Below are 13,882 nucleotides of genomic sequence, written 5' to 3' on the forward strand. Positions count from 1 at the left end.
CCAGGGCACAGATCCTGCAGGGAGCAGGATCCTGTTGGAGTCTGGAATCCAGAGTGTGTGCCCTTCTTTCTGATACTTAGTTATAAGATCCAGAAAAACACTGAATTTCATATAATATGAAATTCATGAGTGTGTTTTCATGGTGCTACATGAAAACAAATGTTAAAGGTAGATGAAAAAAGCTAAAAGTGTAAGTGTGTAAATTAGAAAGTTTTTTTAAATCACTGGGTGAAAAAGTTAGTTTAGAGAACAGGAGACAAGATGGAGGATTTTGGGTGTTGTCTCTTGTCCCTTCTTCTTTCTTCTTCATGCTCTTCTCCTGGAGGTTTTTGGGTGAGTGATTGGACAGAAAATGCCACAGTGCAGCACAGAGGTGATGGGTCATTGGGTCATTAAGAAAAATAATATACGTGTCTACTGTTAATTGGGTAAAAATAGGTATAAAGATAAAAAAACTGTGTATTTCAGGGCCATTTTGTGCATCAGACATGAAGTGAGCCACAAGGCCTTGTTTATACCATCAGAAGAAAGAAATGTACCAGATTGCAAAGATTAACCTTGTGTAGCCAGCCTGGAGAGAGCTGTTAAGTTTTGTGATCACCTGTTAATAAACACAAGAAACAAGATTTTAACGAGCTCAAGAGTTTTCTTCGAATCAGAAGAACTGAGATAAGCAGAGCTCCCCACGAGGAAGGATCCCAAAAGAATTCAATCCAAAAGAGGCTGAGAAATCCAAGAATAAAAAGAAAAATACAGAAGAGAGGCAGCAGAAACAAAAAAGCAGAAAAAAAGACTTTTTAGAGAAAAGATACAGATCCCAGTGCTCCAGGGAAGGGCAGAGTTTAGCCAGAGCAGTTCCCATTTGTTCCAGCACTGAAGCAGCCAGGTTTGGCTTCCTTCCCCAAGTGGGATTTTAGCTGATCTTGTCACTCTCCAAACCCAATACTGATCGGCCCAGTAATGATTTAGGCACTAAAGTTTTGCTTTAAGTTTATTTTAATTCATTCACACCCTTCCCAATCTTCCCAAGACACACTGAAAATCCACTGTTCTTCTCTAGAAGCTGGGATCCATCCAAAAAAATCAAATACTTTGTCTTTTTCTAACAGCTGAGTCTTCTCCTGTCACAGCATTTTTGTTTTCCTAAAGGTTATAAAACAAGAGCTCCAGTTTTTACTTCTCAACTAATTTCACCAAGAAGAATTTCACTTTTTATGGAGAAATGTTAAGAAAGAAGTGGATTTTCTACATGAACCTGCCACTCAGTGAGTGACTGTCAGACAGAAAGGAGCATCCCACTGAGGATGGTTTGGATCTGAAATTTTTAAGGCTGAATATCAGTTTTTCTATTCAGAGACAGAACCTGCCAGGAAAGCACCAAGAACACAGCACTACCAAAACTGTGTTTTCTCAAGAGTGCCTGTTTATTAGGCAGAGGTCATACACAAAATTAGCAAGTTTGGGGAATAAAACCCAACAAATACAACAAAAAAATCAGCTTTTTTCACCTGCAGTAATGACTAGTCCCTCTGTTATCTATCCAGACACAGTACACCACATTTTCAGTACTTTATCAAATGCAGTAATTACCAAGCTCATGGGGAATCAGAGACAAATTAAATACACACAGAGTCATTTGTACAGATGGATTTTTAAAACAGGATTTTAAACTCCTCCCAGCCTCTTTCTCATAGGCAATATTCTGTGGCATTTCACATAAATAGTGAAATTTAGCTGTGATTTTAAACTCTTTTTCTGCTGGTCAGTTTTTCTTTGTCTTTTCTCTCATCTCCAGCAAAGACACTTAATACTTAGAAATAATTTAATTTAAGCAACTATTAATTCTCATAATTAATGAGTAAGCAAAAGAGTTTGGACTGTTTTCCATGAATTTTTTATGCAGGATGGGCAGAAAAAGAACCTCCAGACATTGTCTCAAACAGGAATGCCAGTTCCTGGAAGAAATCTCCAAGAAGCAGGATGCCCTCTCCGGGTACTTAAAACCCAACTGCCAAAATTCAGTGGAAAATTCTTTATTTCCATGGCTGGAGTGAGATTTACCTGGGGCAGGGATGGGTTCAGGGAGCTCTGAGAGGGAAATGTGGTCAGAAATTGCCTGTGGTGAGATCAGATCAGAACCCACCCAGACATTTAAACGAGCAGCAGTTCCAGCCTTGCTCCAGGATTTCAGTGAATTCCAGAGCTTCTGCTGCTGATTCACTGCCCAAACCAGCCCAAACCCCCCTCAGCCACTGAACCCCAAAAAACCCTCCCAGGACATTCCCACTGGGATTGCCCAAGGAGCATCTCCCAGGAACAGCAGGATTTGGCTGTGCCCTGCCAGGAGCAGAGTCAGGACTGGCACATCTTGGCTTCTGAGACAATTCAGGGCTCATTTTCACAGCCAGCTCGGCCCCTGGGGCTGGGGAGCCACAGCTGAGCCTGGAGAAAGGGACTGTCCAGAAAAAAGGGAAAAAGAAGCACCACAAGAGTCACAACCCCAACCTCCAGCTTTCCCTGGAAGCACCAACAGTGCACAGGAAAGGACTATTTTCCTATTATTCTAACCCCCTAAATGCCCCAAGATTCCCTTTCCTGCCTGCACAAAAAGGGCCACAGCAGCCATTTCATGTTAAATATGGAATGAAAGATAACACAGAGTCCACACAGACTCCTGATTCAAATCCAGATCCTGCTTTAATTGCCATGCCCACCCCATAACAGGGCTGCTCATCCCCCTTGCTCACACCCAGGCTTGTCTCAGCAACTGCAAAATTACACAAAACTTCCAAAGCTGGAATTCAGTAAGAAAATATCCCAGAGTTTTTGCACTCCTAATATTTTGGAAAGACCTCAGAGACCTCTTAAATAAAATGAAAGATCTGTCTTTAAAGTGTGGTTTGAAATCAGCAAAATAAAATCACAATAAGGACGAACTAACGGGACACGAAGAGCAGTGAGGAAAAGAGGAGGAAGAGAGCAGCTGGGAGAGAGGGAATGAGGAGAACACAAACCCTGTGAGGAACAGCTGAGGGAGCTGGGGCTGTTCAGCCTGGAGAGAAGGACACTCAGAGGTGACCTCACCACCCTCTGCAGCTCCCTGAAGGAGCTTGTGGCCAGCTGGGGTCACTGACAGAGCCAGAGGACACAGCCTCGAGCTGCACCAAGGGAAATAAATACAGGCTGGAGGTTGGGAAAAGGTTTTCCAGAAAGGGTGATGAAGTGCTGGAATGCTCTGCCCGGGGAGGTGCTGGAGTCACCATCCCTGGATGTGTTTAGAACAAGACTGGATGTGGCACTCGGTGCCAGGGGCTGGTTGAGGGGTCAGGGCTGGCATGGACTCGATGATCTCAGAGGTCTCTCCCAACCTGGTGATTCTGTGAGTGCCCCCCGGGTCCCCCCACTCCCAGACCCTTGACCAGGTATCTGTTCATCCATCCCCGGCTCTGTCCATCCCCGGGCTCCCGGCACCGAGCAGGCAGAGATGGGATCCCCATCCCTCCCATCCCCGGGGCTCCCGGGTGCCCTGCCCGGGCACCGAGCAGACACAGGCGGCTTCCCCACCCGTCCTGTCCCTCCCCGGGCGGGCACAGGCGGCTTCCCCACCCGTCCTGTCCATTCCCCATCCCCTGGCGGGTTCCCCATCCCTCCTGTCCATCCCCGGGCTCCCTGCCCTGCACTGATCAGGCAGGGGAGGGTTCCTCACCCCTCCTGTCCCTCCCCGGGCAGACAGGGGCGGGTTCCCCATCCCTCCTGTCCCTCCCCGGGCAGACAGGGGCAGGTTCCCCGTCCCTTCTGTCCATCCCCGGGCAGGCAGGGGCGGGTTCCCCATCCCTCCTGTCCATCCCCGGGCAGACAGGGGCAGGTTCCCCGTCCCTCCTGTCCATCCCTGGGCAGGCACAGGCGGGTTCCCCATCCCTCCTGCCCCTCCCCGGGCAGACAGGGGCGGGTTCCCCATCCCTCCTGTCCATCCCCGGGCAGACAGGGGCGGGTTCCCCATCCCTCCTGTCCCTCTCCGGGCAGACAGGGGCGGGTTCCCCATCCCTCCTGTCCCTCTCCGGGCGGGCAGGGGCGGGTTCCCGTCCCTCCTGTCCCTCCCCGGGCGGGCAGGGGCGGTCCCGCAGCCCCCCCGGAGCCGGACCCTTGATAAGCCGGCGTGCGGAGCGGCTCAGCGCGGCGATGGAGACCGGCGGCTGCCGCATGGGCGGAGCGGGGCCCGGCGGCCCGGCCGCGATCACGCTGGAGGAGCTGGACGGGCTGGCCGAGGAGAGCCCGGACTCGGCTTACCACAGCCACGGCAGCAGCCTGGAGGAGGAGGCGGCCGAGCGCATGGAGGATGAGGAGCAGGAGCGGCTGCTGAGCTACTGGCAGAGCGTGGGACGGGGGCACCAGGTGGATGTGCCCCGCGGTAAGGCCGGCGGGATCGCTCCGGGCTGAGGGGATAGGGACGGGCTGGCCCCGGGGGCTGCGGGAATGAACTGCCAGCAAAGTCCCGAGTGAGTCTGAGCCACCCAAACCTGGCTCTGCGGCAGCCAAAGCTTCACCCGGGGCCAGGCAAAGCTTTCCGTAAGGCAGGGAAGCGGCTGCAGCGGCACTGGGGTGACCTATTCACCCTAAAAACAATCGGTGCGAGTTCTTAGCCTTAATTAAATATTAAACTGGCTTTCCTAAGAATATTCTTCCTAAGAATATTCCCTACACGACTATATAGTTCTTTAAGGAAAGAGGGCTGTCTTTAAAAACAGAGTAAACAAGGATTGATTTGCTTTTGGCAGCGAGGCTCCCAGGCTCATCTTAGTCAGAAATCGGTTGTTTTCAATTTTAAGAAAGAGCGGAGAATCTGAAAGACCGATGAGTCAGAGAACTCCTAACAAGCAGCAGAGTCACTCCGAGCTCAGATTTTAACTGTGCCCTGTCCTGGCCAGAGGAGCAGAGATCTGCAGCATCTCTGCCCTGCAGGTAACTCCCCTGCCCCGAGCTGGGCAGAGCCAAACCTTGCCCAGGCTGCACTGGACATTACCAGGATGAAATTATTATTCCTTAAAAACTTTCTATATTCCAGCCCAGCAAATTGAGCCCATCTTCCTTTTCCAGCCACACCTTGAAGTCTCAACTCTGTAAAGCTTTAACGATGACAATTAAAGTGCTAAAAGAAGGGTGTGAACAGAGCTCCCTGCCTTGTTCCCGGTGGCCCTGGAGGGGTCTCTGGATGCCCAGTGCCACCCTCGGTGACAGCCCCAGGGCACGGAGGGTCTGTTTGACACTCCTGAGTGCAGCAGAAAACCACAGCCCTTGGCACAGAATTATCTGTTCTGTTCTGCTGCCTGGCGCTGGAATTCCTGCGTTCCCCAGGAGGGATCCAAAGGCTGAGGAGCACGTTGTAATACACAGTATTACAGGTTTGCTCTGTGGCACTGGGCACGTGATACAAAAATCAAGATAGAATAATACAAGATTTTTCTTCAGGTCCTGTCCGGGCTGAAGGAGGATGGGAGGCAAGGGAGGGGATTTTCCAGGAGGACGAATCCCCCTGTGACAAGGAACAGACTCTGTCCCTGCCTCTGTGCTCCCTGGGACAGGGACAGGACCCTGGGGCTGGAGATCAGGAAAGGTTCTTCCCCAGAGGGTGGAAGGAGCACTGGGAAAGCTCCCCAGGGAATGGGAGCTCCCAGTGGGATTGCTGGATGATCCCTGTGGAATCATGACTGACAAAACACACCCATCCTTGTCCCTCTGCCTGGCCCTGTGCAGGTGGAGCTCTCCAGAACGGGACAACACAGAGCACAGAGCCATAAACTGCAGGATAAAACTCCCCAAAGGACTTTAATCAGTCGTAATCCTTATCCTCTGAATAAATATGGAATGAAAAAAATACATAACCCCCCACACACTAATTGATAAAGTCATCTAAAAATAGAGTTAACTTTTCTAGAGTCCTGAAAGCTTTCCTAACTCTTGGAAAATTCAGTGCTGAATTTATTTTTGCCTCCAAAGAGACTCATTTACATGTCAGTAGTTACATTTTAAACGTTTCCCAGGGACATATTGCAAAGAAAAAGTGTTTACACTTCACTACAGTGTAGCTTTCTCCCCTTTATTTTTTCCCTCCCCTTTGTTTAAGGATCTTTACTATTCCAAATAGTCTTAAAGCTATTTTATATCCCCTGCACTGGATGCCAGGAGAGGGAGGTTTGATTCCCAGCTCAGCTACAGATTTACTGAGTGACCTCGGCCAAGTTAATTCTCTCCTGCATCTTAATTCTCATCTCAACCATGGGTAATGCTCTCTTTCCCATCACCCTGCCTCTTCCACTGAGACCCTGAGGCACCTCAAACTCCAGAAAAGGGCTCTGGGAGCTGAAACTCCTCCTATTCCTGCATGTCCAGTACACACTATGGGGCAGCAGGGCAGGAATTCACATCCAGACTCTCAAACCCTGCACAGAAAATTGAGTTTCTAATGCTCTAAGTACACAAATGCTTTCATCACTTCAGCTTTGGAAGGCACAGGACCAACTCTTGTGGAAGAGTTCCACTCCTAACACTGACCTTGTATCCACAGTTTCCAAGGCTGTCTGCCAGGGATCAACTCCTGAGCAGAATTTATTCACGCCCTTCAGCTAGAATTGATGTCAGGGCAACCTATAAAGCTGGAAATACACCTTTAGACATTAAACAGCCTTTGGAAATTAATTCCCACAGCAGTATTTCCTTGAGCCTGCCAGCAAGAGCAGCCAACCTAATTTACCTCACGGGGATACTCCTGAATCCAGCAGCACAGGAGTTACTGGGATTGGGAATGTTCCCTGCACAGGGCCAGGAAATGGGACACAGCCAAAAGCTTTCCATGGACACTTGGGTAGCTGGAAATTCAGGGAATGGGAGAGGGAAACCTGTTCCCAACAGCACAGGGGGCACGACACAGGTAACCTCCCCTAGGAAAAGCCTTTTCCTTCCCTAGGGAAGAGCAAACAAAAGCAGGCACAAAGAGCCCACAGGGATGAAGCACATTTCAGGGGAAGGGAGCACATTTCAGGGGAATGGAGCACATTTCAGGGGATTCAGGCACATTTCAGGGGATTCAGGCACATTTCAGGGGATTCAGGCACATTTCAGGGGATTCAGGCACATTTCAGGGGAATGGAGCACATTTCAGGGGATTCAGGCACATTTCAGGGGAATGGAGCACATTTCAGGGGATTCAGGCACATTTCAGGGGAATGGAGCACATTTCAGGGGAAGGGAGCACATTTCAGGGGATTCAGGCACATTTCAGGGGATTCAGGCACATTTCAGGGGATTCAGGCACATTTCAGGGGAATGGAGCACATTTCAGGGGAATGGAGCACATTTCAGGGGATTCAGGCACATTTCAGGGGATTCAGGCACATTTCAGGGGATTCAGGCACATTTCAGGGGAATGGAGCACATTTCAGGGGATTCAGGCACATTTCAGGGGATTGAAGCACATTTCAGGGGATTCAGGCACATTTCAGGGGATTCAGGCACATTTCAGGCTCAGTCTCACTGGGAACTGTGTGTTTGTTCTCTTGCAGACATGGCAGAGCCCATCCAGCAGCTGACCAGGAATAACAACCCCCAGGAGAGGCAGAGCATCCCCTTCACCCTGATCCAGCGCAAGGAGAAGGTACTGCTGCCCCTGCCAGCTGCAATCCTGGCTCCCAGAAATGGGGCTCCTTACAAAATCCTTTTAATCTTTTGGGGTTTGGAACACCCAGCACAAAGCATTGTAACCACTCCCTCTCATTTGGAACACCTCATCCCTTGCACATGTGTCACTTTCTTTTTTGCAAGGTAGAAACTCTGAGGAAAGCCAGAAGCTGGCCAGGAATTACAGCCTTTGAGGCATAATTAATTTAACAAAAACCCCTCTTACTTTGCCATTTGAAATAAAATGCCCATTTTCTTCACTTGAATTGGTGCATTTGCTCCTTTACAGTCATGTTGCTAAATCCTTAGCAAAGAGTACTTGAAAGAGATGAATATCTGAATTTAAAACCAAAAATGTACTTCTGTATCATGAATCATTATCAAACAAAGCAGCAATTTATAAACCCCTCTTATCCTCTAATGAAAAACTGAAATTAATGTACAGCAAATTGATTCCAGCTCAGGAAATGGGCAAACAAATGTCTAACCTTAACTCAAGAACCATGAAAACCTTTACTGACCATCTGTAAGGACTTTTTGGCCACATTTCCTTTAAATATATTTAAATATTTCACACTTATAAATACCATTATTTGAGTGGGTTTCATCTAAACAGTTTGGGACTCCTGGCTGTTTATGTTGAAAGCATTTTTTAATGTTACAGCGCTACTGTAACAACTGCAGCTAAAAAAATAAGGTTATTCAGTGTTAATTGCAACTAAATGTTTAATAGTGCCAGTCCAAAAGATGACAGATCCTTCTTTTAAAGGAGAACTACCTGGAAATCTGCTGAAGTCAGTTTTGATCCAAAATCAGCAGTGTATTCCTTGGTTTATAGGAGGAAGGATTCAAATTCATGTTTCTTTGAGCTGAAAAGATGCAGTTCTTGTGCTCAAAATGTACTTGTTTGGTTGATGTCTTCAGATGATTAAATTAAAATCCTGCTGCAGTAATAAGTAGGCAGGATTCCATTTCTTCATGCAGAAAAAGCCAATCTTTAACGTTACAGCCCATTTTTGTACAGTTTTCCAGACCTTGTGTGTAATTCTAATTGGTTCATACCTTTCCTGCCATTCAATTCATTGGTCAGTAAATGACATTTTATATGTCTGTCAAATCTTTCTGTTCCTGTGCAGTTGACACATTTCCTCCACTGATTCTCAAGGGACAGGTTTCTGCTTTCTCAGGTGTGGAGGGTTCTGTTCCAGAATAGATTGTTGTGCTACCTGCTTTCATTCTGAGGATTTTTCACAAGTCACAAGCTAACTGTTAGCTTAGCTGGAGTATCAGGGCTTAAAACATATTTTATAAAGCCTTTTTTTTTATAACATCTCTACCTGTCTGCAACAAAATCCCCAATTCTCCTGTGTGTCTGCAGCTGGGAGATCTGCTCTACGAGAAGAGGCAGTATGGGAAAGCCAAGTGGGCTTGTATCAGAATGAAAGAGAAACAGTACGAGCAGAGCATCTGCCTTGGATTCATGAAGCTCATGAGGTACATCTGTGAGCAGAACTCCTCAGGTAATGGACACCTCCAACCCTCCAGGAGTTACAAAATTGTATTTCTGCCCTCACTCCTAATCAGGGAGTTCCTTTGAACAGCTTTTCCCAAATCTACACCCTATAGGGATGTTTTTCCATGATACAGCCTTGACAGAAAAGTCATATTAATTGTGGGATGGTTTGGGTTGGATGTTTATATCACACCTCCACTGTCCCAGGCTGCTCCCAGCTCTCTGCTGTAAATCTGGCATTTGCTACAGGATTTTCAGGGTTTAATTTTCACAGCAGCACTGAAATCAGCTGGCAGTGTGATACCAGAGTTTCCTGCCTCCTTCCCTTTAGTTCAAGATATTAAATTGTCCCTGTCCCAATGGACACAACAAATTTGTGGTTGAAGCACGTTTTCCAGAACATAATCCAGTTTTAACTTAAAATAATGGCAAATCCACCATGTCCTTGAGAGCTTGTGCCTGCCTGTAAAATCTGCACCTGGTGTCCAATCCAATTTAATCTGGTTTTCACTCCCAGACATCAGTTCTCGTATTTTTCATCCTCCAGTTACTATCAAGTTTTGCCGTGCTCAGTGCTCTGTGCTGTAATTGACTCAGCCCTTAAGTGTCTTTCCAAGAAAATACAAACACTGATCACAAAAGCTTTTCCTTCCTCAGGCACCTTCCCCACCCTCCCCATTCTTTTAACACTTCAACATGGTTTAAAAGTAATTTTAGCTCCACAACAGCAAGGTTTTTATCAAACTGTACAGAAGCAAAGCCATCTCTGCCTCCTGCAGTCCAAACCATACAATGGTGCAAAAAAATACTGCAACACTTTTAACAGCAGCAAACCCTCAATGAATTCACAGAGGAGCCCCTTCTCTTGCCTGCAGTTTTGTCACCACATACTGAAACCATGACAGGAGGTCAGTTTGAAGAGAAACACCTCTAGGAGGGGGGAAAATACTTCAGGCAAACTCCCTGCCCTGCATGGAGAGGGGAGAGCTCACCAAATGCTGAGTTTTGGACACACACACACACACCAAGCACAGTGAAATCATGGAATCACAGATGCTTTGGGTGGGAAGGGACCTTAAAGATCTTCCTCTTCCACCCCTGCCATGGCAGGGACACCTCCCACTGTCCCAGGCTGCTGGGGTTGTGCTCCCAGTGAGAGATTTGGGAGTGGGACTGGATGGTCCTGCAGGTCCTTCCAACCCCAACCATTCCATGAATCCATGGCCTGAGCTTCCAGCTCCACGTGCTGAGCACAGAGAGCAGGGACAGGACATGTTCTCAGTAAATGGGATCATTCTTATGGAATCCTGGAGTGGTTTGGGTTGGGAGGAGACCTCAAATCCCAGCCAGTGCCATGGCAGGGACACCTCCCACTGTCCCAGCTGCTCCAAGCCCTGTCCAGCGTGGCCTGGGACACTGCCAGGGATCCAGGGACAGCCACAGCTGCTCTGGGCCCTCACTGCCACTTCCAAATGCCACTTCCAGCTTGGAGCACCCCACTGCTGGCTACGCCATCCCAAGGAGATCCCTCCATCCCAAGGAGATCCCTCCATCCCAGGGAGACCCCTCCATCCCAGGGAGACCCCTCCATCCCAGGGAGACCCCTCCATCCCAGGGAGATCCCTCCATCCCAGGGAGATCCCTCCATCCCAGGGAGATCCCTCCATCCCAGGGAGATCCCTCCATCCCAGGGAGATCCCTCCATCCCAGGGAGATCACTCCATCCCAGGGAGATCCCTCCATCCCAATGAGATCCCTCCATCCCAGGGAGATCCCTCCATCCCAGTGAAACCCCTCCCTTAACCCCATGGTGCTGATTTAACCCATTCAGCACAGCCTCAGCAGGCGAGCAGGGTGTGCAGAGCCTCTCCCCTGTTCCCTGAACGCTCCCACCCCTGTGTGGCCAGGGCTGTACCTGGGGATCACCGTGCCCATCGTCACCATCGTGCACACCAACGAGGCGCAGTCGGCGATGACACAGGCGGTGACAGTGGCCTATTACCTGCCCGAGGTGCTGCAGGACGAGCCCCCGCACCCCTTCGACTCCGACATCATCATCGAGGAGTGGCCTGCCACCATCGTCTACAGCAGGTGAGAAATGCTTCACCTCTGCTCTGCCAGGAACAGGGGAAACGTGCAGCTCTCAAGCCAGGCCTGTTATCATGTTTACACCTCGTAAAAGGTTGTAAATGGTAAAACTTTGTTTTCAGGAGTTGTAAAAGCTGCCTGTTTTATGAATGGGATGGTCAGGAAATAATGGGTACCGATTTAGGTTCTTCCCCAGAGGGTGCTGGCACTGCCCAGGCTCCCCAGGGAATGGTGAGAGCTCCAGGAGCTCCACGAGTGTTTGGACAGCACTGCCAGGTTGGGATTGTTGGGAGGTCTGGGCAGGACCAGGATTGACTCCACAGTCCCTCTGGGTCCTTTCCAGCTCAGGTTATTCTACATTTATATGAATTACTTGGTCAAATGATGCATCTGTAAATGTGTGATAAAACACCCTCAGACTGTTCCGTGTAGCTGGGAACAAAGTGTCTGACATGGCACAGAAAATTTTAAGGAAAAAATGGTTTGGGAACAATCACAGTACCACTGGTGAAACACGACCAAGTGATTCAGAAGGTGTTTCTGGGCTCTGGAGAAACAGTGGGTTTAAAATGAATGAACTAAGTTGGGAAAGAAATTTGAGATGGTCGAGTCCCACCACCACCTTGTCACCCAGACCACAGCACCGAGTGCCACACCAGGCTTTCCTTGAACACCTCCAGGGATGGTGACTCCAGCACCCCCCTGGGCAGCCCTTTCCCATGCCCAGGCACCCTTCCTGCGAGGCCCTTTTTCCTCATGCCCAGCCTAGAGCTCCCCTGGTGCAGCTCAGGGCCATCCCCTCGTGTCCAGGCTGCTCCCTGGGCACGGAGCCACCCTCTCCTGCCAGGGAGCTGACCCCAGCTGACCGCTGCAGGAGCTTCCGAGGGATCACCAACGAAGATTCCATCATGAGAGAGATCAACCTGCTGGCAGCCATCCTGGAGAGCCCCGAGCTGTGCCTGCAGGACACCTTCATCATCGCCGGCTACACCAACCCGGCTGCTGCCAACCGCCACAACGAGATCTGGTTCCTGCAGCGGCCCTGAGCTGCTGCTGCTGCTGCTGCTGCCCCATGGAGCCTCCTTCTGCTGCCCCATGGAGCCTCCTTCTGCTGACCCATGGAGCCTCCTTCTGCTGCTGCTGCTGCCCCATGGAGCCTCCTCCTGCTGCCCCACGGAGCCTCCTCCTGCTGCTGCTGCCCCATGGAGCCTCCTCCTGCTGCTGCTGCCCCATGGAGCCTCCTTCTGCTGCCCCATGGAGCCTCCTGCTGCTGCTGCTGCCCCATGGAACCTCCTCCTGCTGCCCCATGGAGCCTCCTCCTGCTGCTGCTGCCCCATGGAACCTCCTCCTCCTGCTGCTGCCCCATGGAGCCTCCTCCTGCCCCATGGAGCCTCCTCCTGCTGCTGCTGCTGCCCCATGGAGCCTCCTCCTGCTGCCCCACGGAGCCTCCTCCTCCTGCTGCTGCCCCATGGAGCCTCCTCCTCCTCCTGCTGCTGCTGCCCCATGGAGCCTCCTCCTGCTGCTGCCCCATGGAGCCTCCTCCTGCCCCATGGAGCCTCCTCCTGCTGCTGCTGCTCCACGGAGCCTGCTCCTCCTCCTGCTGCTGCCCCATGAGCATCCTCCTCCTCCTCCTGCTGCTCCACAGAGCCTCCTCCTGCTGCTGCCCCATGAGCGTCCTCCTGCTGCCCCATGGAGCCTCCTCCTCCTCCTCCTCCTGCTGCCCCACGGAGCCTCCTCCTCCTCCTGCTCCTGCCCCATGGAGCCTCCTCCTCCTCCTCCTCCCCCATGGAGTCTGCTCCTGCTGCCCCACGGAGCCTCCTCCTCCTCCTGCTGCTGCCCCACGGAGCCTCCTCTTGCTGCCTCTCACAGGTGAGGCCGGGCAGCCCAGCTGTCCCCACCTCACAGGTCAGCACCGGGGCTCTCAGCTGGGTTAGGGACAGCCAGCCCAGCTCAGTCCCCACTCACAGATCCCTGTGGCAACTCTGGCTGCTTCTACACACATTTAATTGAGGGTTTTAACACTTTAAAAGTTCACCTTATCTATTTTTTTGACGAGGTAAGGGAGGCACAGACCTCTTCCCTCAGGCACTTACTGGCACCTCCAGCCTGCCCCTGGCTCGGATGGTCCCTGGGGACATCCTGGAGCCCTGCTCTGGTGCTGCACAGAGACCCTGCTGGGGCTGGCAGTGTGACACACCAAACCCACCTCACACAGGCAGAGAAAGAATGTCCAGGTCTTAGTTCCTCCCAGATTTAGCCCACTGGGATTAGAGCATGGAGGCAGAGCGGGCCAGTGCTGACAGCTGTGGCACAAAGATCCCAGTGCTTACCTCACACAGCTCCCAACCAAAGCACCCCGAGGCTGGGGAGAGACCAAAAAGGCACCACAGTCCTGCTGCTCATTCAAGTGTTGACAGTAAAATTATGGGTTCCCCTCACCACATCCTCCCAGAATCCCAGGGCTGGCTCTGGCATTCCTAAGGAGACACTGGTTATTTTTAACTGCAGTTTTTCAGCAGTTCATTCACACAGCTTAGCTGGCTGTTAGAGTGAATGCTCAGTACTTCTGGCACTCCCACTGTTGATGGCATAAGTGGCACAGAGAAGATC

General features: G+C 50.6%; 2 protein-coding genes across 3 annotated transcripts in view; one reads left to right on the top strand and one right to left on the bottom strand.

Annotated features, from left to right (window-relative positions):
• FANCM (FA complementation group M) overlaps positions 1-13,882 on the bottom strand; it is a 59,160-nt gene that overhangs the window by 38,988 nt on the left and 6,290 nt on the right. The window lies entirely within an intron of this gene.
• Positions 4,080-12,329, top strand: LOC131579671 (heme-binding protein 2-like). The gene is made up of 5 exons (XM_058839963.1): positions 4,080-4,408; positions 7,557-7,648; positions 9,050-9,191; positions 11,092-11,275; positions 12,147-12,329. Exons 1-5 carry the CDS (start codon positions 4,180-4,182, stop codon positions 12,316-12,318), a joined length of 819 nt encoding a protein of 272 aa, XP_058695946.1. The 5' UTR covers positions 4,080-4,179; the 3' UTR covers positions 12,319-12,329.

Source organism: Poecile atricapillus, chromosome 1 (assembly GCF_030490865.1).
Source record: "Poecile atricapillus isolate bPoeAtr1 chromosome 1, bPoeAtr1.hap1, whole genome shotgun sequence".
Taxonomy (NCBI): Eukaryota; Metazoa; Chordata; class Aves; order Passeriformes; family Paridae; genus Poecile; species Poecile atricapillus.